The sequence below is a fragment of the Mizuhopecten yessoensis genome, unplaced genomic scaffold (genome assembly GCF_002113885.1).
Source record: "Mizuhopecten yessoensis strain PY_sf001 unplaced genomic scaffold, ASM211388v2 scaffold3575, whole genome shotgun sequence".
NCBI lineage: Eukaryota > Metazoa > Mollusca > Bivalvia > Pectinida > Pectinidae > Mizuhopecten > Mizuhopecten yessoensis.
Window position 1 is genome coordinate 1,426,058 of NW_018405113.1, and position 26,271 is coordinate 1,452,328.

The 26,271-nt window shown below is 36.9% G+C and overlaps 1 protein-coding gene across 2 annotated transcripts in view; it reads right to left on the bottom strand.

Moving 5' to 3' along the window:
- Positions 1 to 26,271, bottom strand: part of LOC110447735 (vacuolar protein sorting-associated protein 13D-like) — a 68,448-nt gene that overhangs the window by 38,420 nt on the left and 3,757 nt on the right. For both annotated transcript variants that reach the window (XM_021493625.1, XM_021493628.1), the window contains exons 3-36: positions 25,893 to 25,970; positions 24,805 to 24,917; positions 24,598 to 24,675; positions 24,017 to 24,109; positions 23,567 to 23,683; positions 22,581 to 22,706; positions 22,198 to 22,248; positions 20,176 to 20,417; positions 19,682 to 19,850; positions 19,215 to 19,316; positions 18,694 to 18,940; positions 18,037 to 18,192; positions 17,153 to 17,328; positions 16,612 to 16,772; positions 16,064 to 16,185; positions 15,148 to 15,239; positions 14,274 to 14,454; positions 14,004 to 14,136; positions 13,423 to 13,557; positions 13,149 to 13,239; positions 12,658 to 12,821; positions 11,472 to 11,584; positions 10,870 to 11,035; positions 9,987 to 10,162; positions 9,497 to 9,679; positions 7,985 to 8,139; positions 7,363 to 7,507; positions 5,200 to 7,003; positions 4,605 to 4,752; positions 3,435 to 3,603; positions 2,821 to 3,079; positions 2,185 to 2,365; positions 880 to 1,722; positions 318 to 557 (exon numbers count right to left, since the gene is read on the bottom strand). In XM_021493625.1, coding sequence (XP_021349300.1) covers positions 318 to 557; positions 880 to 1,722; positions 2,185 to 2,365; positions 2,821 to 3,079; positions 3,435 to 3,603; positions 4,605 to 4,752; positions 5,200 to 7,003; positions 7,363 to 7,507; positions 7,985 to 8,139; positions 9,497 to 9,679; positions 9,987 to 10,162; positions 10,870 to 11,035; positions 11,472 to 11,584; positions 12,658 to 12,821; positions 13,149 to 13,239; positions 13,423 to 13,557; positions 14,004 to 14,136; positions 14,274 to 14,454; positions 15,148 to 15,239; positions 16,064 to 16,185; positions 16,612 to 16,772; positions 17,153 to 17,328; positions 18,037 to 18,192; positions 18,694 to 18,940; positions 19,215 to 19,316; positions 19,682 to 19,850; positions 20,176 to 20,417; positions 22,198 to 22,248; positions 22,581 to 22,706; positions 23,567 to 23,683; positions 24,017 to 24,109; positions 24,598 to 24,675; positions 24,805 to 24,917; positions 25,893 to 25,970 — 7,409 coding nt within the window. The remainder of the gene's footprint in view (positions 1 to 317; positions 558 to 879; positions 1,723 to 2,184; positions 2,366 to 2,820; positions 3,080 to 3,434; positions 3,604 to 4,604; positions 4,753 to 5,199; positions 7,004 to 7,362; positions 7,508 to 7,984; positions 8,140 to 9,496; positions 9,680 to 9,986; positions 10,163 to 10,869; positions 11,036 to 11,471; positions 11,585 to 12,657; positions 12,822 to 13,148; positions 13,240 to 13,422; positions 13,558 to 14,003; positions 14,137 to 14,273; positions 14,455 to 15,147; positions 15,240 to 16,063; positions 16,186 to 16,611; positions 16,773 to 17,152; positions 17,329 to 18,036; positions 18,193 to 18,693; positions 18,941 to 19,214; positions 19,317 to 19,681; positions 19,851 to 20,175; positions 20,418 to 22,197; positions 22,249 to 22,580; positions 22,707 to 23,566; positions 23,684 to 24,016; positions 24,110 to 24,597; positions 24,676 to 24,804; positions 24,918 to 25,892; positions 25,971 to 26,271) is intronic.

Sequence of the window (26,271 nt, forward strand, 5' to 3'; positions counted from 1 at the left end):
GACAGTCAATTGCAATTAGATATTGGCATTACATCCAAAGTAATATTACTCTGGCTACCAATTATCTGCCCTCACTAACTTTTCTTCAAATATTTCTCGGTCTTTGTTCTACTTATGTCACGTACCTAATGTTATATCTAGAGGAGATTAGATGCGATAGATGAGGTTTTACAGCCATAACTCAAGTCTACCAAACTGGGGGAATTCAAATGCCCTAGAACATAACATGCTGAGGCTGTAACAAGCTACAGTTGAATATTGGGAATCATCAGAATCTTACATGTGGGATCAACCATCATCTGGTGAGATCAACTCACCTCAATCTTAGGATCCTGCAGGTGGGACATCATGGGTCGTTTGAACTCCTCCAGTTTTTCACCAAGATTGTGCTCAAGAATTCCACGTATCAACTTATACTGAACCAGATCCAGTGAACAGTGGACGGATGATAGAGCTCCCTGTATCTGCCAGTCTGGTGCTGAGTGACTCACAAGATTTTCCAGGTTTCTCTCAATGTGTAGTTTCAAGAGAATCTTCTCTTTGAGGGCCCGAGCTCCCTGTCAAATTAGGAAGTCATTTTTTTTGTTTAATGAAAATAATGCAATAACAGCAACAAATCTATTTTACAATTAGTTCAGCATAATTTTAAAGTTTAATAAACACATTAATATAAAACCAATTTGGTAACATTTTCTATCAATGTTTACAATTTTCATAACTGAACACAAAAATTGAACGTTTTCCTCTAATATAAAATGCAACTTGTGGAAGGGAAACTGGAAAGTAGTGTAGTAAAATAATATTATCCATGACAACTACTTTTGTACCAATTGACATAAATAACTCCAGATACCTCAATATAGCTGTTTCATATTTTACCTGTCGCTTGATCACACAGTCTGTGAATTCCAGATCTTGATTCCGATCAACCTGATTGTATGAGGATTTCTCTACCCTTTCTGCAGAGAACAGATCCATGTCAGCCAGCTCCACAGCAAGAACGTCGAGCAGACAGTTGTGACGTGGACTATCGAGGAAGTCTCCCCCACTGCTACAGGCTGGTGTAAGGTACTCTGCCGAGGTCGGCTCGGTACAGCTACTGGCAGATCCCACACTAAGTGTGTTCTCCAGATTCAATCCGAAGCTTCTGGTGAATGGATTGTCCAACATCATAACTGGAGAGGAGAGATTAATGCTTGTTGAGGATGAAAATATGTCTATGCTAGATCCCTCTGGCGCTAGATCTGGTGACGAGTCTGGGGAAGACTGCTCGGTCAGGTCAAATGCTCCCAAGGAGCTTGAACCACTCGGCATTGTGTCATCAATAACATCTCCACTCAGACTCCCGTACACGCCAGCTGTCATAGGATCAAGTGTGCTCTGTTGGGGAGGATTGAATTCATCAAACAAACTTTGGGTCATGACATGGATCTCTGACTGCGGCGATTCACTACTGGGAGTAGATGACGCTGTGGCCGACTTTGAAGTGGTTGCAGGTTGAGAGTTTGGCTGTTCCATGTGAAAGCTCTGCTCTCTTTTAACAGTCCCTGATGATATTGTACCCTTATCACCGTCATATATAAAGCTGTTTTTCACAGTGAGATTTCCTAGGTTCATTACAAGAATGTCGGTGGACTTGGAGCTGTGAGGAATGAGGATGATTGGTGCATTGGCCTCAATGTCTAGGGAGACACGAGCGCCTCTACTGGCCTTTTCTGCCACCTGAACAAATTCAATGTAAAAGCCATTGTCAGTAAAATTTGACAGGATCGCTAGTATCTTTCATTCCATTCAATTATTAGTTTTCAACGACAACTACCGGTATTCATAATTTTTAAAATTTAAACACAATAAGATTTTAGTAGTAATTCATTCACTTTTTGACACTTTGATAAGTTTTGTTGTCAGCGATAATAAAAACAAGTACAGAAATTTAAGTAAAACAAAGAACACATACTATATATATGATCCAAAATTTTAGTGGCTGTAAGAATTTTCCTTTTTAATAATTTATTTAGAAGGACATACACCTTGATAAGTTTTGTTGTCAGCGATAATAAAAACTAATTCAGAAATTCAAGTAAAACAAAGAACACATATACAATGATCCAAAATTTTAGTAGCATTAAGAATTTTCCTTTTTAATTTATTTATCTAGCAGGACATATACCTAGTTGTCTATACCTTTTTGCCAGCTGATGCTGCTCTCATCTGTCCAAACATATCCTGCAGCTGTAGAAAGTTTTGAATGAACGCCACAAATTCCATCTGGAAGTGGTTTGTGTGTGTGTATCGCACTGATGCCATGCACAGCTTCAGTGTAATGTCCTCCGCTCTCTCCAGGTTTGGGTCAGGTAAGCCGTACCTAGAGGCAAGAATGTTTGTTACATACCGGGGTAGCTAAGATATTAAAATTAAAATATGGGATAAATTATTTCCTGACAGAATTCCCAATACCAAACAACAGTTCAACTTGCGTATATTCCCAAAAGACACTGTATACAACAAAGTTTGTTTCAAAGGATAAATGGAACCCAGGTTAATACTAAATGGCACTATATTTTTTGGATGTAGCACACCCAACCCTCCAAGTCTTGAAGCTATGATTACAGGCAGTGAGACCATTCCACCAACCACATAACAGCTTAGGCCAAAGGAACAATAATTACACAAAATGAAAATATCTAATAACCAATAATTCTCATTGACATTAACTTAAAACTCCCTTCTGAGCAGCGTAATGAATATCATATAAAGAACTACAATTAAATATATATATTACCATTGCAGACATTTTCTAAATCTTGCTTCGGTACTTACTTGAAGAAGTCAAACACGAGAGCCTGTTTGCCTACGGTGATGAAGCGCTCCCTGTAGAGAGTGCCATGTGGGGAGCAGTCTCGGAGAGAGATGTTGCCGAGCTGCCCGGACATGCTGAAGTTACCATCTCTCAGCAGGATGTGAGATGACCACTCACAGATGTTAGCTCGTGCCAGTTCATACTCTGGCTTGTTAAACATCAGACTCAGGCTCTTTACCTTCAGATTAATGACAGAGTTTACGAACACTGGTGCTGGTTCTGTAAGCAAAAAATAAAATAAATAAATCAAACTTTTGAAAAAACTGCTAACATGCGAAACTGACCCAGGGATCATAACAAATCTACAGGATCCTCTGTTAATGATTTCCAGTTATAAGCTCATTCAAGAACATTTAAGGGAAAAGGATATCAGTGAAATAAAGTTCAATTTTAACAGTGCATCGAATTTGGAAATACAGTGAAAACAGTGTAAACATTCATGTAGGGATGTAGAGAATATATACAGGGAATACTATTTTTTATATGTGTTAGAAAGTGAATTATTTGAAGAAAATGTGCTGCTCGTTGCATTGCTTCACTGAACACTTGATCTATTGACCTCTTGAACCCTTACCTTTACTGGGCTTGACCTCTTGCTTCTCGGTGCTTGCAGTACTAGGCTCAGACACACTGACGTCGTGAACCTTGGTGCCGAGTCCAAGAAAGTCGAGTAGAACCACCCAAGTCTGCTGGTTAATGTTAGCATCCAGGCAGTTAAAGTCGACATCCACAAATCGGTTTGTCTGGAAAAGTCCGGTCAGTTGTTCAATCAAAGAGAAGAGGAATATATATGCAAGACCACGCACTTGTGTTTTTCTAACGAATCAGAAAGCGTGAGTTTATTGCGCGGACGTATATATACGTCCGCGCAATAAATGAGTGCTTTCTGATTCGTTAGAAAAAAACAAGTATGTGGTCTTGCTTTTATCACATACCTTCCGTATTTGGTAGAGATCGATACAAAGATTTTATAAACTTTGACATTTTTTGCAAATACCACAAACTTTGCAGTTTGCCATGACAAGAGGATTCCTATAAAAAGTAGTTCCGGCTAGTAGGTAAATACAACATTCCGTATTGCACATGTGCAATACAGAACGTTGTATTTCATGGTCTGAAAATTGCTTGTATTACTATAACAAGATTCAACAGGTATGTGATAAAAAAATGAATCTACTAATCTTTTAATGTAAGAACTATTTTCTGTTGGTAAGCCAATCAGATCTATCAAAGAAGTACTTTTTCAACATTTTGATTATCCATTCTAATTAATTAGTCTTTAATATATTCCTTTATATAAACTGACTACCAGATACATGACAACAACTTTTTATGTTGATAAGATATAAAGATTTATCTATCACTAAGTTTTAATCACCCATCTACGTACTTAGCTCTGTGATCTACTTAATGATAAATCGGCTAGGAATGGTTTTCTAGATATGTTCTTCCATATGTTCAGAAAATTTGACAAAATATTGAAGAATCTAATATTAATATATAATCTACTTTACATACAGTATCACAGAAGGAAAAGCAGGAAATAAAATTTTGTGCTGTGAGGAACCTTGAAAATGACTTTTGCGGCCTACAGGAATATTTGCAAGTCTACAAGACTTTATCCCTGAATAAGTTAAACCGGTCTGTATGCATATATGAACAGGCCCTATAAGGTTTTATAAACCTACTGTTCTGACTTTACCATCTTGCTCTCACCTTATTAAGGGATTAAAAAGCCACTTACCTGATCAAACTTGGAGACATACTCTGGGGAGTGTTTGTCCACCAGAAGTAAACTGATGTGTACCAGAGTGTCATCACGAGCATCACAGACTGACTGTTTCCTCGACAACAGGGGTGAAGGGGGTGGGGTCTTTGGGTACAGCCCAGATCTGTTGGTTTGAAAGCAAATGTTGCTGTGACAATATCAACACAATACACATAATTCATCATTAATTTAGATACTCATACAAAATATTCTTGTCCTGAAACTGAGATTTCATTTGTTTTCTTGATTATTTCAAATAAGTATTTGGACCATGTTAATCCGGTCAACTTTGTCTCCACCTATAAAGTGGCCAGATTACCAGGACACTTACTTAGAAGAGGGGAAATCTGTCCCTCAAAATACTGACTGGACTGAGTGGTAGATGGATTTGACGCTCACCTGTGATGTTATTTCGTAGACCTGAATGGTTCGTAAAACTGTTTACACTTTTTAACTTTAATAAACCTGTGTAATCCTAACACTTCTGTGAAAGTGTATCATGGCATTTGGTTTAGACAGGTTCTGCTGTCCACATCTGTACAGTGTCTACATGTCTACATCATACACTTACTTGACAGGTATAGCTGATGACCTCGACTTCCGCAGCAATCCAAGTGGCTGCGGAACTTGTTCGACTGAGGGGGAGAGCATAGTGTGGGGAGGTAAATCTTGGTGGAAACTGGATGGAAGGGAACGAGGCATTACTGGAGTTGGAGCTACGATCATGCTGTCGGGACAGGACCTGGACAGGAACTGCTTCAGGTCACTCGTCTTGTCTTCCTTGTCTGATGCAGCGCGGGATGTGACCAGGTACCTGTGTGGCGAGTCTGGATCCTCCAGTAAGTCTTCAACAGTTAACGACTCCAAGCGGATGTTGATGTTGGAACAATAGCTGGTGCTTTTTTCATATTTCAAAAGAAAATTATGCAATTTCAAATCCACCAAGCCTTTCTCCCCTTCACCAAAGTCACCTTTCATTTCGACATTAAACACAGGTACTTCAAACTGGACTCGTTTTGTCAAAAGTTTTTCAGCGGGTTGTGATACTGACCTTGTGAAAGAATTTTTAGGTACATTTTCCTTGTCTGACAAATTTGTAATCTCAATTTCCTGAAATTCATTTGCATTTTCAGAGCCAAACTGCCCTGCCATATCTCTAGCCATGTGAACACTGTAGGTCATGTTATCTATTGTCTGAAGGAGTTGTTCATACACTGCTTTTGACAATTCCGCCTTCAGAGGTGTAGCAATTTTAGCTGACATGTCCAAGATGTTGCTCACTTCTTCCACTGTGACAGGTTTTTGTTGGCCTCCCTCCTCAAACATATCTTCACCAAAGCACCAGCCAGCTGAACTGTCCTCCTGAGGAAGGATATTCACCGGCTCTGGCTGGATATAGTCAACAATCATTTGCACGGTAGTGTTGTGAATGATTGGAATACCAAACTGGTCTAAAGAATGCATGAAGCTCTTGTTGTACTGTGACACAGACATGCCTTTGGGCAGGTCATCTTCCAGATTGACCGAACACAAATTCATGTCACGCATTTCCATCAACATTCTGTTGCGACTGACTCGTTCTGCCTCGTCCTCGTCCTGTTCTTCAGTGGATAAATCACTGTTGCTGATGGATATTTGACCAAGCTGGGCAACGAAAGCCTGGGGATTGGTTGAAGACCTAGGAAACACAATCACTGGTGAGGCTAGTTGAATGTTCATGAGTAACACTCTTGCCGGAGCAATGTCCGACGGTTGTTCGTCATACTCTGGATATAAAAATGACTGTTGTTTATTCATAGATGCCTGCTTTTGAAGACAGGCAGCTGATATCCTCTTACCATCTGGAGACATGACATCTCCAATCACACTTCTGCCTCCTATCACAGACATGTCTAACTTACTGGAAATTATTTCCATGGCGACCTCTGCCGCAGCTGTTTTAATAGACTCCGCAAAAACTGACATGTATTCCTTGAATTCAGAAACACACAAGGAAATCTCATGAATAATCCTAGGAGAATGGATATACGACATGGAAGCTACATGTAGCTCAAGATTTGAAATATTCTGGTCAACTCCAGTCTCATCATCTGTCTTGTCTAAATCAACAGAATAATTTTGAACAGTTGTTGACCTCTTCAAACCACGAGAATAATGAAAGGACAGTGCTTTTGTGTCCGATTCATTTTCATCAAACATGGATTCGAGGGCAGTCTTGTACATGACGCTTGGCTGATAACAGGAGGTGGACATGTCTGTGTTTTCCTCACTGGAGTCATAACCAACACTGAACACTTGCTGGTACTGGGGTATGTCAGGTGTGATGTCCAGTACGTGGAAACCGCCCAGAGACCCTGACAAGTCCAGATCCTTCCCTGTAATGTTACAAACACCTGATTTAACTTTGATATTTTCAGAGATATGGAACCATTGGAAATCAGTGGTATAAATATCCTTTTTCACAGCATTTTTCAATTAAAAAGCTGACAGTACTGTGAAACTTGCACGATCTGAAATGATTTGTATCAAAATTTCCACCCAAGCGAGGTGTCACTGGTTTTTAATCCCTATTACATATGACACACATGGTTACATAATATGGTACTCTTTGTTATTTGTGGATTACAGATTCATACTTCATTTAAAAAAATAAAATCAAAATGGTTCAAAATCTCAACTTAATTAAAATATATTTCTACATCAATTTCTCTTTATTTTGGTATTAATCACTTACCAAGTGTTGCTTGTATTTTAGCTGATGACATTGTTGCGGTTGCTACTTTGCGGGCATGCTTGACCCCACGGACGTCCTCCAGGTGAATTAACAACACACTCACACGATGGAACTCTGCTGTCACTTCCTGGTGGGGCTTTGCCTCCTGTGAAATAAAAGGTATTTGACCTCATACTGAAATAGACTAGAATCACCAATGAAAATTTCGTTACAGCTATCTAAGTTTTCCGGGTATGATAAAATGTTTATAACATGGTAAAGTTAGAAATACCTCAGGTTACGGTAAGTACCGGGGCCCACTTGTATAAAACATCTCAACTCTTGAGATTTCCTAAAGTACAAGATTTCCCATAGACAATACATTGCTTGAGATTTTCCTTAACTTTGAGATGTTTTATACAAGTGGGCCCGGTAGTATGTTATTTGAAAATAACAAAATTAATTCATACATTTAAATTGCATGTTAGGAAAGAGTAAGGGTTTTCTTAGAACTAGATTCAAATTTTATTTCAAGTAGACTTCTCTGTAACCAATAATGACAAATAACACAATAATATGTTTACTTCAGTTTGAACTTTATGAATAAAACTGAGATTGTTTAATCTCCCAGACTTCAATTTACCTGATCTGTCAAAACAGAGATATTGGCACTCTGTGTCATGATGGTGGATGGCTTCGTTCTGGTCAGAGACGTGGAAGAGCTAGAAAATGACGAGTCCTTCTCAGGGCTGATGGTCTTACAGAAACTCAGTAGTTCCACAATGGTCTCCTGGTTACCTGTAGCAACAGATAACATAACAGAATTGAATCTCAGTCTTGGGTGTGTCACTAAACTATCTGATTAAAACTATTGATGTTACAAGTTAAGTGGGAGGACCTCCTAACATTTTTAGACCTTGAGGTGAACAAGTTATGTAGAGACAAAAGTCATCTACATTGGGCTATTTAGTAAACACTTAACTACAACCAGACAGCACCAGCTGTCATCTGTTAACGATGTTTGATAGAATTATGTGAAATTTGTGAGCAACATACAAATAAGCCCATACTGAAATGTCAGGAGTCTGCTTTAGTTTGTAGAGATGAAAGCAGGTTTTATTTAAGTTATCAATGATGTTGAACTGTAGCTTGGCATTATCTATGATATCCAGGTTGTTGTATAATAGGCTAGCCTTACCTATGATATCCATGTTGTTGTTATATAGGGTAGCCTTACCTATGATATCCAGGTTGTTGTATCATAGGCTAGCCTTACCTATGATATCCAGGTTGTTGTATTATAGGTTAGCCTTACCTATGTTATCCAGGTTGTTGTATTATAGGGTAGCCTTACCTATGTTATCCAGATTGTTGTATTATAGGCTAGCATTACCTATGTTAACCTGGTTGTTGTATTATAGGCTAGCCTTACCTATGATATCCAGGTTGTTGTATTATAGGCTAGCCTTACCTATGATATCTAGGCTGTTGTACTATAGGCTAGCCTTACCTATGTTATCCAGGTTGTTGTTCTATAGGCTAGCTTTACCTATGGGGTAGCCTTACCAATGATATATATTCAAGTTGTTGTATTATATGCTAGTCTTACCTATGGTATCCAGGTTGTTGTATTATAGGGAAGCCTTACCTATGATATCTAGGCAGTTGTACTATAGGCTAGCCTTACCTACGATATCCAGGTTGTTGTATTATAGGCTAGCCTTACCTATGCTATCTAGGTTGTTGTACTATAGGGAAGGCTTACCTATGATATCCAGGTTGTTGTACTATGGGGAAGCCTTACCTATGATATCTAGGCAGTTGTACTATAGGGTAGCCTTACCTATGATATCCAGGTTGTTGTAATATAGGCTAGCCTTACCTGCAATATTTAGGCTGTTGTAATATGGGGTAGCATTATCTATGATATCTAGGCTGTTGTACTATGGGGTAGCCTTACCTATGATATATAGGCTGTTGTACGATATGGAAGCCTTACCTATGATATCTAGGCTGTTGTACGATATGGAAGCCTTACCTACGATATCTAGGCTGTTGTACTATGGGGTAGCCTTACCTACGATATCTAGGCTGTTGTAATATAGGCTAGCCTTACCTTTGATATCTAGGCTGTTGTACTATAGCCTAGCCTTACCTATGATATCCAGGTTGTTAAACTGTAGATTGGCTATCTGTAGGGCACCCTTCCCTGTAGTGTTACTTGGTGAGTTCTCGTTGATGAGTTCTAGATCAACTGATATGAGTGCTTCCTCCTCCACAGTAGGTATCAAATCAGCCGGCTCATTGTCACCAATGTTTAGACCTAGTGAATAGGAGCCTGGAAACAGGAAAACATATCCTAAATTAGATGTTATAAATGACTAAGGATCAGGAGTTAACCAAATGATATCATACTTGGGTCAGGGTAACATTATTAAGGTGAATATTAACAAAAACTTATTCAAAATTCGTTTTGTCTTTCAAATATTTCCAATTTTCATAAATATTCAGAGTTGAATGTGACAAGTTGGTCTGAATTGATAAGCTTGTACGAATCAATGTTGTGATAAAAAGACTATAGTTTGTGAAGCAGTTTACATGATCCGACTTTTTTAAATCCTTTAACAAGTCCTATACAGAATCACCTGAGTTGACGAGGGCCTGAAAGGTCTTGGAGATGGCCTCCTGTACCACCTTTAGACTGGTGCTGGAAGCGGACTCATTGAGGCTCTCCATGGGGGAGTGTGGGGAAGTAGGAGACATTGGTGAACCGGGTGACACTGCCTCGGAGCCTCGGATACTTCCACTTCGACTGTCTAGTCTGGAAATCAAACAGAAATATCAATATCAAAAAGAATTTGTGAAGCAACACAAAATCATTAACATCTCTAGATTTCATGTTTCCTTTTTTTGTAAAACAAGACTATTGGCCAGATAAGAGTGTGTGTAAAAGGAAAGCATGACCTCCAAAGTGTCAAAACAAGCATTTTCTTTGTAACAAATCTTGTAAGCCAAGTGCAAAGGTTACTTCATATTACAAGCTGATCATAAAGGGATAATATAATAGAATTAAAGAATTCTGTGGAACTGTTTCTTCTTGTAAATAATAATATTATCATAATTTGGGGTTCTTATATACCGCTTTATCACAACCTAGTAGGTCGGTTCAAAGCGGTTCACAAATTATTATCCATGGTTATAGGCCTTTGCAACCAGCCAATATCATTCTCAACTCCCTGGGGAGCATACAGCCAGTGCTGCCATTTTGGCGCTCACAGCTAGCATTATACAATTCTAGCACTGCCCAACCACGTACTCATTTACAGCTGAGCAGACTGGAACAAGCGGAGTAAAGTATCTTGCTCAAGGATACAACACAGTAAATGACAGAGATATCATAACTTTTAACTTAAAGAGTGCAGGAGCCATTTTTCTGCAGCATTTGGGGAAATGTACAAATTGGTCCCTCATCCTAGTCACTTCCAGTTTCTGATATACACTTAAATTAGGATATCAATTTGCACTTACGTGACATTTTTGTGAGAAGCTACAAGCAATTCAAAGTCTGTTCCATAAGGCTGCAGAGCATCCACCACAAGGAGACTGTGTACTGTCAGGCCTATCTTGGTGTCATATGGACGTTTGGTCAGGTTGGCATTCACCTTAGTCACCTGAAGCTCCACGATAGGGCGCCCTACATCAACAATAATGGAAAGAATGTGCCATAAGTAAAATTTACCGCACGAGAACCAACGCGGATAATACGTTAATCTTTATTGACAATAATGTATGGCAAGAAAAGGCAACAAGTTGAAGGCTAGTTCATAAACAGTATAAATGTATTGGGTGGAAGGGGCAAGGAGGCACCATTTCTGATCCCGTTTCCCACAATTTATTGATGTTTATTCTACTCTCTTCAATACATATATGTCATAGCAATTATTTAGACCCCTTCCTCTTTATATTCTGGAATAACCTTTTATAAAATAAAAATTATGAAATGGACATATCAGAAACTTAATCTGCAGACATGAAGAAGTAGTTTGTCTTTGAATGAATCTTTCTTCAAGTTCATGAATATGGGATCAAACTATATATAACAGAAACATTAACCAATGAATGACACTGACCTCTACTCTGAACCTCCAGTGTCATAGCATTGATGGTAAACTTTGCCAGCATTAGACGTGAATCCTCCAATACTTCCTTCATCTTGTCACTCATCTTCTTCTCAGATGCAGAACTGTACAGTAAAAGGGGGAAAGGAAAATGTGAAATACCTTTATCACATAATGTACTGTGTTATAATTCAGTGAATATACCCATGTCATATTTTTTTGCGTATTAACCCATGTAATATGACCTATCAGCCTTGTGATTGGTTGTAAGTTTCAATGGTTTCCATTGTGACGTCACGCCTAGGACAAGTACATGATGTCACAGAATTACGCACTGGTGTCAAAACGGTGGCTTTTTACAATTCAAGGTTGCGTGAAAATTGTTGTTTTACACATATAAATAACACACATCTTGATAATATGATAAAAAAGATCTTACACTCATTTTCATTTCATATAAAATTTCTGAAACTCGTCACAATTTTTTTTATTTTAGCTTGCTAAATTGAAGAATAAATTTCATATGAAATGGAAACTCATGTAAGATCCTATATGTATAATATTAGTTTTGTCCTTGAACAGGACAGTCATGTTTTCTGTTTCCTACCCAGATCTGCAAATGGGTATTACTATAATAATACAGGAAAGTAAACACAGGCAATACACGAATTACACCTCTGCTCTAATTTCTGACTCATTTCAATGAATTTCATAATTCAGGAATGTATAATTTCAATATCAGAGTACTGACCCACAGGCAGATTTTACTAGTTTGACCTATATGTTTTTACAATAACTAACAATTATTTTCATTCATCTGATATAAAATCTACAGGGTGTCATGCTAGTGGAATTGTACATCCCCCACATACTGATAAACCCATGTGATGATGCTTAATTCCTAACTGTTAACATTTTACTTAATTCCCCGACCGGGCGTGAAAAGGTATAGGGTCACCTGCCCGACCACGTGGGTTTTCTCCGGGTACTCCGGTTTCCTCCCACATTAAGACCCCCTGTGAGCTAACATCCGGGCTAACAAGAGTGATTAATATAAGTTATATAACTTCATAATTGTTGTAAAATAAATAAAGTTTATAGTATATACATATATTTTAAGAGGTTTATCTGATAAATAGACACTTTTACTGCACCATGACTAAATGCTTTAGACCACACTGATCATGATATCACATACCTGGTGTTGAGAGAGAGGTTGTCAGTCTGTGAACTGATATCTACCCCAGACACCGACTCGGTCATTGACATACCACTACCAGAGGAGGATAAATCAGGGCCGAGCGAGGATGAAGCAGAGGTGGGCTGGCTCAAAATTTCCACACACCGATGTAGGGCTAGCATCTGTAGGAACAGTATTGCCTTACATTTATTATTTTCTAACAGGCTATGATTCAAAAACATCTCACAATCTTTATCTTACTTTTATCATGAACAAACATGTACAATTGAACAAAAACAGTTCATACTTCATACTTTATACTTCCGACCACTTTTAAATTATCCACTCCTAAAATCAGACCTTCACAGTAATCTCTCAATTTTATAAGTGTATTGAACCGCGTGATTGGATCATGGTAAAAACCTTACCATGTGACAAATTCAGGGGTGATATATAGAATTGATCTTGAAAAAGACAATTAAATCAATTTATTAAATGGTCATGCCCACCTTTTGTTCATTGATATGGAGTGTGAGGCACGGCATATTTCCACTTAAAGTTGTAGTTGGCCACTCTGGGTCAGGAGTGTAGATCAAACGTCTGAAATATAAGCAATAGTTTCTTCTCAGTTTTCTGAGTAAAGCTAAATTTATATATCTATTAGGTGAGATTGAACACAGATAGAATACTTGTGCCTTCTGTCCCCTCCTTTTGACATTATTCTATCTCTTTGCAATTAAAACTTGTTGAAAGGAAGAAACCTGTAAAAATGAGGAAACATACCTCTCAAACTGGAGGTTGAGGCTGAGTTTGTCTATGACGTGAAAGTGGGTGGAACTACGACTTCCGCGGGTGTGGCGCCAGTTATCTGTCATCTTCCCCACCATCACTTGGAGATCTGACAGCTCCAAATTGTATCTACAATACATTATAAGTATTATATGTTATTAAAACATGGAGAATTTAAACACGAATATGACCGAGAATTAACAGAAATATCCAATTCAAGTCAGAAAAAAGAATAACATGATGAGACACAACATTTTCAGGCCTAAATTGTGTTTGTCATAGCTCTGAACCCTCTCCTATAGCTCAAGACGTAAGATTTACAAGTGAAATTAACTATAACTGTTACTTAGGATGACAGTTCCAGGAGATTCTAACAAAAACATGAGGCGGATACAATAATCTGCTCAATCACATCAAACAAAAACACCCAAAATGAAAACTTTATAAATTAAAAAACTTTGGTGCATACCAAACTTTCTTTCTTGGATGATAAAAGTCGTACTTTGTGTATATTTGACCGAAGTGAATAGATTAAATCTTTTCATGGTACTTTATCAGGATTTTCAGCTACATACTTGTCATAAAGTTTCTCAAACAGTGAAGACTCTGATAAGCTGTGGTCCAAGGGGATGTAATCAGACTTCGTCTCCACTGCCTCACCATCGTCCACTTCATTGGGCGGTGTCGACAGGGGCGTCTGGAACTCATCTGTATATCAATCATAATTTCTACACTGTAAAGAATTACTTTTTATTCAGGGCTTTCAAAATTTGTATTCAATATTCATTATAAATTTTTGTTTTTTCTTCTTGTGAAGTAAATTTGATGATCTGGTTCAGACTTACCATCATTGTCTTCCACTGGCTTTTCCTCCTCCTGCTGTGGGGATGACAACTTTTTGTTATAGACATGTAGATGTCCCAAGTCTATAACAACGACCCGAGTGTCAACGTCTGCCAGGTTTTCTGGCACTATGATTTGTGGGGCAGAAATGTCTAACTTAATATCCCATCTCTTTGCTTGCAACTGAAATCAAACAGAAATGTGCTTTATTCGTTGTACTGGTTACCTGTACGATACAGATCGCAGTACAAACTTCTGGTGTACACATACAAGCCACTGAATGGAACAGCTCCCCAGTACCTACAGGAGCTTGTTACCCGGTATCAGCCATCACGATTACTGCGGTCAGAGTCAGAATCTTTGTTGTGTGTCCCAAAATCTTGTACTGTGACCTACGGAAACAGATGTTTTGGGAGGGTTTCAGCTACGTTGTGGAATAGCTTACCATCTGCTATTAGAAAGTCAATTACCTGGCCAAGTTCAAGAGGGACATCAAAACTCACCTCTTTACGTCTGCATTTTAGAATCTTTGCAAAGACGTCATGTAAATACCACCCTTTCATTTGTTCAATTATGTGCACATTGCTTGCTTAAATGTATAAAAGTGATTGTAAGCCTTTGTTTTTTGTTTTCACAATTATAACCATTACTATTATCCATATGTTGTAAAGCGCTTTTAAAGTAATTTTACAAATTATATAGGGCGCTATATAAATGTTGTATATTATTATTATTAGTGTCCAAATACGCTTTATTGTTCTACAGGCTAAACAGGAGCTCACATTCATGGCAAGTTTATGAGGTGAAAATATATTATATTTAAACCACACTTTCATTATGATTGATTTAATCTATTAACATAAAAAAACATGGCACCTTTTCATCTCCTTCTAATATCTGGTCAAGAGTTTGTTTCAGCTCGGCTTTGGTTTGTTCTTTCAGAAATTCATACTGACGTCTGGCAGCAGCTGCAAAGAAGATTTTGTATATTAGTATAACTACATTATTTAGCATTGCTACAACCTGTTCCATTTTAATAAAGCACTATAGTGTGATAGGATCAAAGACAAATTTTCAATATATATACAGTCAAAGTGATGGAATAGCAAGCACCAGACAGGTACTGATCTGAGTACAGTATATTCAATAACTTTTTACATGAAATTCTAAACAATAAATGTTTATACTAGCATAAAACGTTGATGGGGGGAAGCAAAATAACTGGGATTCCAAAGATGAAACACAGACGGGTGGTCGGCATTGCAGTGGATAACACACTTGCCTTTCACAAAGATTGCAGGGGTTTAATTCCCCATCGGGCATGAAAGGATATGGGGTCACCTAGCCAATTATTTGAGCTTTCTCAGGGTACTCTGATTTCCTCCCACATTAAGATCCCCCTCCACCTTGCTGACATTCTGGCCAACAAGAGTGATTATTTCTCACAGCTAGCATTCAACAATTCTAGCACTGCCCAACCACATACTCATGTACAGCTGAGCAGACTGGAACAAGTGGAGTAAAGTATCTTGCTCAAAGATACAACACAGTGCCGTGCCGTGACTCGAAACCGCAATTAAGTTTATATAATACAGCAAGATTTGCATTGATATGCTTTCTATGCAGTGATACATGTTTATGAATTAACAAACACAGCACTTACTTCAGCTACACGATAATAATGCTAATACCTTACTGCCAATAATAAACAAAGCTGAAACCGTGACCTTTCATCCGAAAGTCACAAACTTCTGTCATCTCTTGAATGATGAGGTTTAAAATTTGAACATACCGGTAAGTCGAAGCTGTGAGGAGCGAGATGTCCCCATATTCTTGGTGGAAAAAAATTCCCGGATCTTCCTTATAGTACTTGCATTGTATACAATATCCAATGGTTTGGTTTCTATGGTAACTCTGAAAAACAACAATTTGTAAAATACAATTGTATAAAACTTTACCTGTTGTTGGAATGATAAACAGATCCCTTTTATTTCACAATTAATTGAACGTCATATAAATTAGCACACAGAGTCCATAAAAAAATAAGAGAATATTTATAATGAAACAACTAAACAAGGAACCTATTGTCGACATTGTTTCTTTCCTGAATTAAAATCTTCACCAATAAATTATTTAAAATGCAAAAATTAAATCTCCACAAAAGTTAGGTCATGATTTACAGCATCAAGCATCAATGTTAATACCAAGTGAAACTAATTACTGTTTAGAAAAACTGTTGACAATCAGTAGACTCCAATAGTGATATAAATAAAACTGAATATGACACAGTATTAGAGATATAATATACATCTCAACAATGGAAGATGGGCCGATACATACCGGTAGTTAGCATTTGTATTGACAGGATTCTTTTCATACATCAGCTGGAATATTTTCTCTTCAGGAACACTAGTAGCCGCTCCCTCTGGTGACTTAGGCAGGTGGAGAGGTGGCAAGGAAAAGCTGGAATTTGGTGACTTTGAATGGGAAGCCAGGCGATCCTACACAAGTAAATTATTTTATCAAATTCACATCATTTTTCTGATTCCCACAGAACTCATACCATATTCAAATTTTGAGATTTTTAGCTTGAGAATATATTCTTTCATAAATATTTTTTACCAAGAAAAATTATACAATGTTAAAGGCTTAAATTTGCTAATATTATTATGGATTCTAGGCTGAAAGATATGAGGATAAATTGTAGTTAGCAAAGATTATCTGTTATTAAATTTTTGAAATTATAAGGACAAACATGAAATAAATGTCTTATTCTATAACTTACTGCAGTATTGTCATATTATAACTAACAATCAGAATGTGCCACATGCTTCAGTAAGTGCATGTTGAACATGTATGTAAGGTCTACATTTATACCTACCTTAACCTGTGGTGATATCATGTTGGGGAAGCTGGGATTTTTTATCGTTTTGTCCTGTAGATACAGACCCGAGACACTGGCACCAAATTTCATGGCCTTGGTTCTTGGTCGAGATTCAAACATCATGTTGATAGCGGTACATTCCAGCTCCAACAATGTCACTAAAGGTTTGCTCTCTGAAATGTGAGATGGTTTGATACCATACTGAAAACCTATCTGTGCATACATTTAAATAAAGTCAGAACTTTTCTATGCTGACAGTACATAGAATGTTTACTAAAACTTTCACTATAAATCCATAGACATCACAAAACCAAGACAGTTCTTGAATTTAATTATATCAAGCATCTGGGAACACTATTCAGAGTAACATCTAATCGTATCCCAGTTGAAACGGTACGTGTGGCGCAGAAATATTCCACGATAAACGAACGCACTTGGACCGTTCTATATAAGCAGAGCTAAAAATGCACAGTTTCGGAGAATAAAAATCAATGTATCAAGAATATTATGCCCTTCTTTCATGCATCCACTGAATAACATAACGTATCTTAATAACTACACGTGGCTTGACATTGTTTTAGAAAGAAAAAACGCAAACTAGCAATAGTCAGCATTTTAGTTTCGGTCAGGTACGTCTGGACCCCTCAATCTACACGTACCAAATTTTCCTGAGGTCGGCCTCGGTCCAGATCTGTGCATGTCGTTTTCTTTACAGGTTCAACCGGTTAAACCGTTTCAACCGGATACGCGAATGTACCCCTTAATTACCTGAACAGAACATTGACAAGTTACAACTATATAAAACAAAAGGAATTTTATCCCCATGCACTGTATGAACTCTTTGCTTTGCTAAACTCTCCCTTTCTACTAACTATAGCTACCTTCTGCTCTTTGAGCTAGCATTCCATCAGCATTTGGGCAAAGGAGCTTGAATGAGCCTGAGTCAAGGCTGAAGTTTAGTTTGGCAAACACAGAGTCTTTCTTTAAGAAGGTCGTGTTCTCAGAAGTGTCCTGTATTACATCCATCAACTCTTGTTCTGAAAACAGGAAACAGTTCAATATTCTTTATATAATTTACAGAGAAACAGATACTACTTGGCATAGGTATATATGGTTTGGTTTATTATTGTTTAACGTCCTAACAACAGCTATGGTTATTTAAAAACGGCCTCCCCTGTGTGCAAGATGCATGCGTGTAGTGTATATGTGTGTGTTTTGGGAGGCTGTGATATGTTCGTGTTTGTCTTCTTGTGATAGCGCAAAACTGATGCCGACTTTTTACAGACTCAGGTATGTCTCGGCCTTGGGACAGAACCCAAAGCCTTCCTCACAGAGGCGAACGCTCAACTAAGGCCAAAAGTGAGGCATTGTCAAGGGAGACATTAGGAAGAAGAAAGTTGTTTAGAAGGAAGAGAAAAGATAAGATCCCAAAATTAATTTAGTCGCCTCTTACAATCATGCAATGGGGGCAGCAGGTACAATTCTTACGCCCTACCTGCAGGGACATATCTATGTCTTAGTTTGCTGATTAGCCTTACCTAATTGAGATTCGGTCTTTACAAAGCTAGATGTCTTAGACATTTTGGGGGGAGGTTCTCCGGAGCTGTCATCCAGGTTTTCCTTTTTGTCCTGTGACTGGTTTGTATCTGCTCCGCCCTCCGCTCCAGAGGCTCCGTACCATCCACCCCACCCCGGGAACCAACGCTGTAAGACACCTTTCTGTTCCTGTGGTTTCTCATCTGGGGTCACAGCCACTGAAGGACTAACCTCTTTCTCAACAGCCACCTGGGAAACAGCAAAATTAAGTACAATTGTACCAACTAACACTAAATCAGTAAATCTCTCAAACTCCATATCACATCTCTGATTCTAATGCACTACAATACTATTCTGCTTTCAAACATGTAAATCAAATAATGAAATTCCTTGATGTTTGTTAGTCTAAAAACTGGATACCTGAAAATGGAAACGAAACTGTGAAATGTTTAAATGTACATAGCTTGAGTCTCATTGAGTTTGAAATGCTTTCAAAAATATTTCCAGATAAATTAAAGCCAACCTGCTCAAGTTTTCCTTCTCTTCTTGCCCGTTGAAAGGTCACCTCTCTCAAAATTTTCAGCTCCTCAAATGCCCATTCATCATCCATCTTGTTTTTGTGGGTCTTGAAAATAAAATCCAATCAATCATTAATAGGATATTACTGAAGTCTTCTGAGTCTGATTATCAAAATAAATATTGGAGATTCGCTACGACATTGAAATTAACTTGTTTATGTCATTTTTTCCGTTGTTTATGTCTGTGTGTGAAATAAGATGATAATAATGAAAGTATTGATATATAATATACAACATTTGTATAGCACCCTATAAAATTTTCAAAACTTCCCCAAGGCGCTTTACAGCAAATGAATAATAGTATTCCTAATACAAGATACAAGAATGATGCTGAAGAAAAGCAATGTACATGCAGGAATTGTCATTGTTCTAATATATCAGTTTTATTTAAAAGTAATACACTATAGCTTACCAGATGGTCCTGGTCGAGGATCTCGCCAGCCAGAAAAGACATGTAGGCACGGTGGTACTTGATCACGTCCTTCACCCGTTGAGTAAGGTACGCTTTGGTCTGACGCCTGTTTCTTTCACGAATGATGTGCAGATTGACCTGAATGGCATAGTTCCACCACAGCTTGCAACTGAAATTAAAATGAATTTCTAAAAATCCAGAAATGTATATGGCATAAGGCAAATACAATTAATATAGATATCATCCCTGTAATATTCAGAATACAGTCCCTCCTTGTTATTGAAAAATTCACCTTTTTTACCATAAATGTTGGAAAATGCTCTAGCATTTTTATGATTTTTATGCAACTTTCTCCTCTTCCAAATTTGTATACTAAGCAATAGCAGTATTCCAGCAATTACCCTCAGTGTTGATACTAAATTCCTCACGATGTCTTAATTGATCCTTATCAACAAATCAAGACTAATTGATGAAATGGAGATCGCTTTACTCACTTGTTTTTCACACCCACTAGAGGGCGCCACTTTCTGTGTTTGAGTCGCCGGTCGTGTCGTTCTAGCTCCTTGAGCCATTGTATGACACACCTATACTGACTCTCACTCAGACAGAATGCCATCTTCTCCAGATTCATGTCCAGGGCGATCCGAGGCAGAGAAGGTGAGCGCAGGGGAAGGACTGATGTGTTCCTCTTCATACGGGTCTGGGCACTGATAGGGGCTAGGATGTATTCATGGTCCTGTATAAAGTGTTATGTATTCATAAATATCATTGTGCAATTAGCAGCAACCTAAAGTAGGGCTGTCTAAGTTCATCCTTTATTTTCTCCATGAAACCAAACACAAAGATATTTTCTCAGTCAATGTATGTGTATTCAGTAAAAGCAATCAAATTGAGTTACATTGAGTACTCGTTTTATCTCGTGTAACAAAGAGGGAGTTAAAATAAATGAGGAATACCATTTTGACCAGAATAAGAGGCTGAGTGTTTTGACTCCAACATTGTGGGTGAGGACGTCATATCAGCATCCCAAGTTACCATCATTTTCTCAAGTAACAATCTGTGTTTCTACTTCAAATGCATGGAAGTTGAGGTCCCGGAGTTGGATTAACATGTTTTATCACGAATTTAACCGACAATAAAAATCACCCATATGCATGTTATTATTTTCATATTTTGTTCGCTATAAATCATATATAAATTTCATATTCTTTAATATATAATACAATGTAACAATTTCAAAAGTACTTTTATCACAAAAGACTACCGCATAACGAGGAGAACCTATATCCATGTCATATTTTCAGTATAAGCTCGTGTAAAAACACTCTCCATGAATTAAGCCACAACAATAGATATGACGTCATGACAATGTTTTATTTTACTACGATCATATGAAGATTAGAACGACACTATGACGTCCCATTTTAGAAAATAGACATGAAGACTTGAAGACGGTCAGAGAGAAAAACAGTTTTCACTAATAATTGCATTCATTCTCAACACTGTGATATATAGGATCTCTATTTCATTTTCATCTCAGGAGATTTAACTTGTATTAACACGTTTTGTTTTAGCAAGACTTGTTTCGTAAACCTCATATGAAACAAAACCTGATATGTAGGTGTTTTAAAAGCATAAATTTTCATTACAGCTGGCAAAGATAGAAATACTCTCTATTAAAGCCATTTTTTTTCAATTGAATTTTTTTTAATTTTCCTTTCACAGTCATATTACAGCAATATCAGTCATAACATACATGTATGTACCATGTAGTTTGAGATGTACATCGTGCTTTCTCATTTAAAGATAAAAGTACATAATATTTATATTAGCTTCCAAACAATTGCTATATTGTTTGATTATCAATTATCTGTTAAGTATTGCCATAATTCTTGGTGCTTCTAAATTTAAAGATTACATGTAATTACATGTATACATGTAAGTTACTGACATAACCTGTACTTGGCTAAAAGTTATTCTGATATTTAGGTATGTATCATTACACTAGCCATTACAAACATGAGCTATCCCATTTTCTGTTTTTCTTAATATTGCAGTCAGTATCTAATACTTTCATACATGTACATAATTCACTCATTGGGATCATACATGGAATTTTACTATCAGAACTACAAAACTTTGGAACAGCCTTCCAGAAAAACGTAGTATCGTCCCCTAACATAAACACTTCTAAACATGCACTGGACGAAGCATGGAAAAATCAGGACATGTTTTATAATTACAAAGCAACTATGATAGGAAGTGAACGTTAAAAAAATTAGTATGGATAATAGAGTCTGGTGTAGAGGAACTACAGTAGTTCCTGTACCAGAAAACAACTATAACTATATATGGAGTTATCTCCCCTTACCTTTACACTGATCGGTTAGAAAAGCCTTAGCTATACAGGTAAAGAAGATTTAGTGGTGGACAGGTTTCTAATAATGGATCTAGACAACATGTCAATCATGATCAGAGGTTAATGTTGTTGCTCCTGTTGCACGGTTGTAGCTTACCTTGAACTTTCCTGTGGAGTTGGCCACATACATATCAGGGTGTAAAGCATCCTGTTAATGAAAACCATTTTAATAGTATCAGGATCAACTGTATGTTAGATAATCATGACACTGCACATTAAAAACATTCGAGGATCAAAGAGACATGTTTTACAAAAGTTATACACATCTTTATATTAAATGATCTTGGCTGTAATAACAGCGTTAAACAAAATAAAACCAAACTAAACATAGGTTATAATACAAACAGCTTGATATTAGTATAATTATGATCCCATCATTTTAAGGAAATTATGCATATTTAATAAAGTCTTCCATTTGTAATATTTTGATTTTCACAAGAACATAACTTGTGGATATCCCCAAGCTCTGGAGAAACTTACCGCCAGTTCAGATATTGGAGGACTACCCAGCATCTTAGCATCAGTGTCCAGGTAACAAGAGAAGTTCTGCAGGTCGACAAGCTTATACATCATATCTGCCAGACTGTTACTTACAAACTTACGAGTCTAAGGAAACAAAAGAATTTAGTTCAATGTAAGGCGGTCAAGCTCAGATAAAAACAGTTAACCAAAATAAGATACACTAAACTAAAATAAAGGAAATTGTAGAGAATTTTGTGGAGAGTTATATCCCTTAGATTGCTGACCGTGCCAATAACATCGATGTTACATCTTGGCGCGGTCTCTATACAACCTGATATCAACCAAACAACACATGAATGCATTTCCTCCACCTTCTAACTGATTTTGAGACCAGTTCCCTATCATGTAGTGAGGGTGTGTTATTACACACTCCAAACTTACTACAAAACCAATCTCACACAACTGAAATGTTTACTGTTTGACATTATTCAATTATAGCCTTTGGTTGAGGTGGATACCTGGATTTATCGACCCGAGAAAAGATATATTGACAGAGGACGCAGGCCGAGGTCAATATATCTTTTCTCGGGTCGACAAATCCAGGTATTGACCGAAGTCAAAGGCTACAATTGTTTTATTATTTTCAAAACAGTAATGTTAGCAATCTGAAAAAACACAGCAAAAAGCTACGGAAGCGGGACGTTAAGTTCGTTTGGAGACACATCATTATTCTATTTTTAGAAACACCCAGTCCTTCAACAAAAATCACGCGCCCCAAGTCAATATCGGTTTTTATCGGTGGACACGTGATTCACTTCTGGCCAATCACTTGTTGGGAATTATAGCGTTATCTTTAAGTTTGGGGTCAATGTTTTTTTTATATTTTTTGACACCTAGTTAGTCTGGTTTCATTGAAATGTCGTGAACTATAAATACAAACTGGAGGTTAAATATGAATTATTTTGCTTTGTGATTACAATTAGATATGAATTAACTAAACTCACCCCTGCTTCGTCAGTGCTCTGGGCACTCAGACTTTTAATGGTGATGCCGAATGCAAATGGAAAGTTTGGTATCAGCTCATCATCTTCATAGCGAATATGTACATCTTTAATTTTCAGCTTGAATAAGAAATCAGATATTCATTGTTAAAACATTAAGATCGTTTTTCGTGACAAAAAAATCAGCTTTAATACTGAATGATTTTCTATCTTTCTTTTATACCAATTTTGCTTTGTATTTTTCAGTCATTTAAATGGCATGCAGGTGATTTATCAATGTTTCAATAAAAATAAAGTGTTTTACCAATATTCCAACTGTATATTTTTTCACATCCTATACTTTTGATGTAGGTGAAACACCAACCAATTATACAATTAGAGAGACCAGTTAAATGTTAAGTGATCTAATTAAGTGACACATCAGTCAGTTTTCCGTGGTACTACCGCCCCTACCTGTAGGTTCTCCAGTATGTTGGTGGCTAGCGAGGTACCGTACGAGAACCAGGAGGTACCATATCCTTCCGCTGCCTTCTCAACTTTCAGCACCTGTCAATGTCAATAAAAAAATTGTGATCACATAAATAAGGATGTAAGTAAATAAAGCAAAGCTTCAAAAAAAAATCTTTAACCTAGAAGATAGTAATTGATGCACAACAGGTCATTTCAATATCTTACCAGTCCCTTTGGTGAGTCGTATAAATATCTTACTACAGCTAATCGCCCCTGTGGTGAGTCATTGAAGTATCTTCTTTGTCCCAGTGGTGACTGGTTTTAATTTTGTACAAGTTCCAATAATTTGTGGTTTTAAATTTACTCGTTCCTGACATGAATAGTTTTAAATAATTTACCAGTCCTTGTGATAAGTGGTATTAATTTTTCTTACTAGTCACATGACAATTCCAATGATAGAATATTTTTTAATATTTTACTAGTCCCTGTGATGATTTTAAACTAATCCAACTCTTTTCAGGTCTATGAAGATAAACAATGAACTATAACAAATTTGTGCATATCAAATTATTTTGATTCCGTACCTGCCATTTCTTTTCTAAAGCTTCCAGCATGCTAGCCTTCTTGGCCTGTTCAGCTTTCTTGACCTTTTCTTCATTGTACTAAAAGCAGAGGATAAATACATTGATAAAATTAATATGACAACATCTTGAAAATAATTTATAATAGTTATATTTCATCACAATTAAAATCATAGTGTTTCAATTAATGAGTATCTGTCAAATTCGTACCTCTGATTGTTTCAAAGGCCCAGCTAGCAGATAAAGCTTTTCCATCGACACAACCCATGGCTCACTTCTCAGACGACTTATTGGTATCTGTAGTGTGATCTTTCCAATAAAACCTGTACAAATTCATGACAATTAACAATTATGTCAAATTGATTCAAAACGTTAAATTTTACATTTAGTCATTTTTGTAATTAAAATATAGAATAGAAACTTCTATTATTTTGATAGCATAAATAAACTAAGTATATATATTCCGTCTTTGCGTATTGCAGAGTTAGCTTCTCTTGAGAGCAGTCATTGATTGTTACGTCATTTGTTTGTGAGAGTAACGACATCAATTTTTGAGAAAATGACGTAATTTTCTCACACAAACCAATGACATAACAATCAATACCTGCTCTCAAGAGAAGATAACTCTGCAATACGCAAAAGCGGAATACTTATTCATGTGTCTTCACCACCCGTTTTTCTATAGGATATTTGACCTTACAAAATACCCAGTTATTCCTATGTTAAATAATGCAATATTTTTACTATTGCCCTGTTTTGAAATAGTACCGATACAGTAGACCCCACTTAATGTCACATCGCTGGGTGTCCTTTTCTTCTGTTAATATAATCTATGTATTGAATCATCTGTTAATATCACTTGCTTTGTTATATGATAACCACTTAATATCACTTTGTTTTGCCCACTATCATAACAATCACATATTAAATGATCAAGAAAAGAATCTTTTGTTTATGCACAGGCTTTTTGTGTTTGATATGTATATATGCAAAAACACATTTTTCGGTAACATAATTTAGTTTTGTTGACAGCTCACACTTCTGTCATCAGTATCATTCATTTCTGCTCAACTTTGCCCAATATCATAAAAAAAACCCACACATAAATGATAAAAAGAATGAAACTTGTATGTTGAAAAGGAAAAAATGCAAGTTGATACATGTACAATGATAAACATAATTCAACAAAATTGACAGTTTTTTTGTAATTTCTATGTTTGTATCTGATATTGAGATGACTTCAATGAATGGGAAACCTATAATGAATACACTTTTATAGTTAGGAAACATTTCCTCACCAGATTTGACCTCTAATGGCAGATCAAAACTCTTTAAGGCATCTTTTTTGAGTGGAAGGTTTTCAAGTTCCACAGCACCTGAAACAGTTACATATATATACATACGTTGTACAAATCATGTTTTGTGCTGCTATTGTCTTGTTTGTTAAAAGTACCCAGGTAACTGAAAATCTCCAGTAGTAAATAAAGCATTATTCGGACTTAATCTGAACTTAAATTTGTCTTTGTGAATAGAATGGAATAGGACCCCAAAAATGTATTGCTGAATGATCAAATTAACTTCAATTGAAAACAAACACTTTTTTTTTCATTTGGCCTATCTGAGCAGACTTTTGAGAGACCTACAGTATATTCTGGTACATTATTAGAGAACAAAACT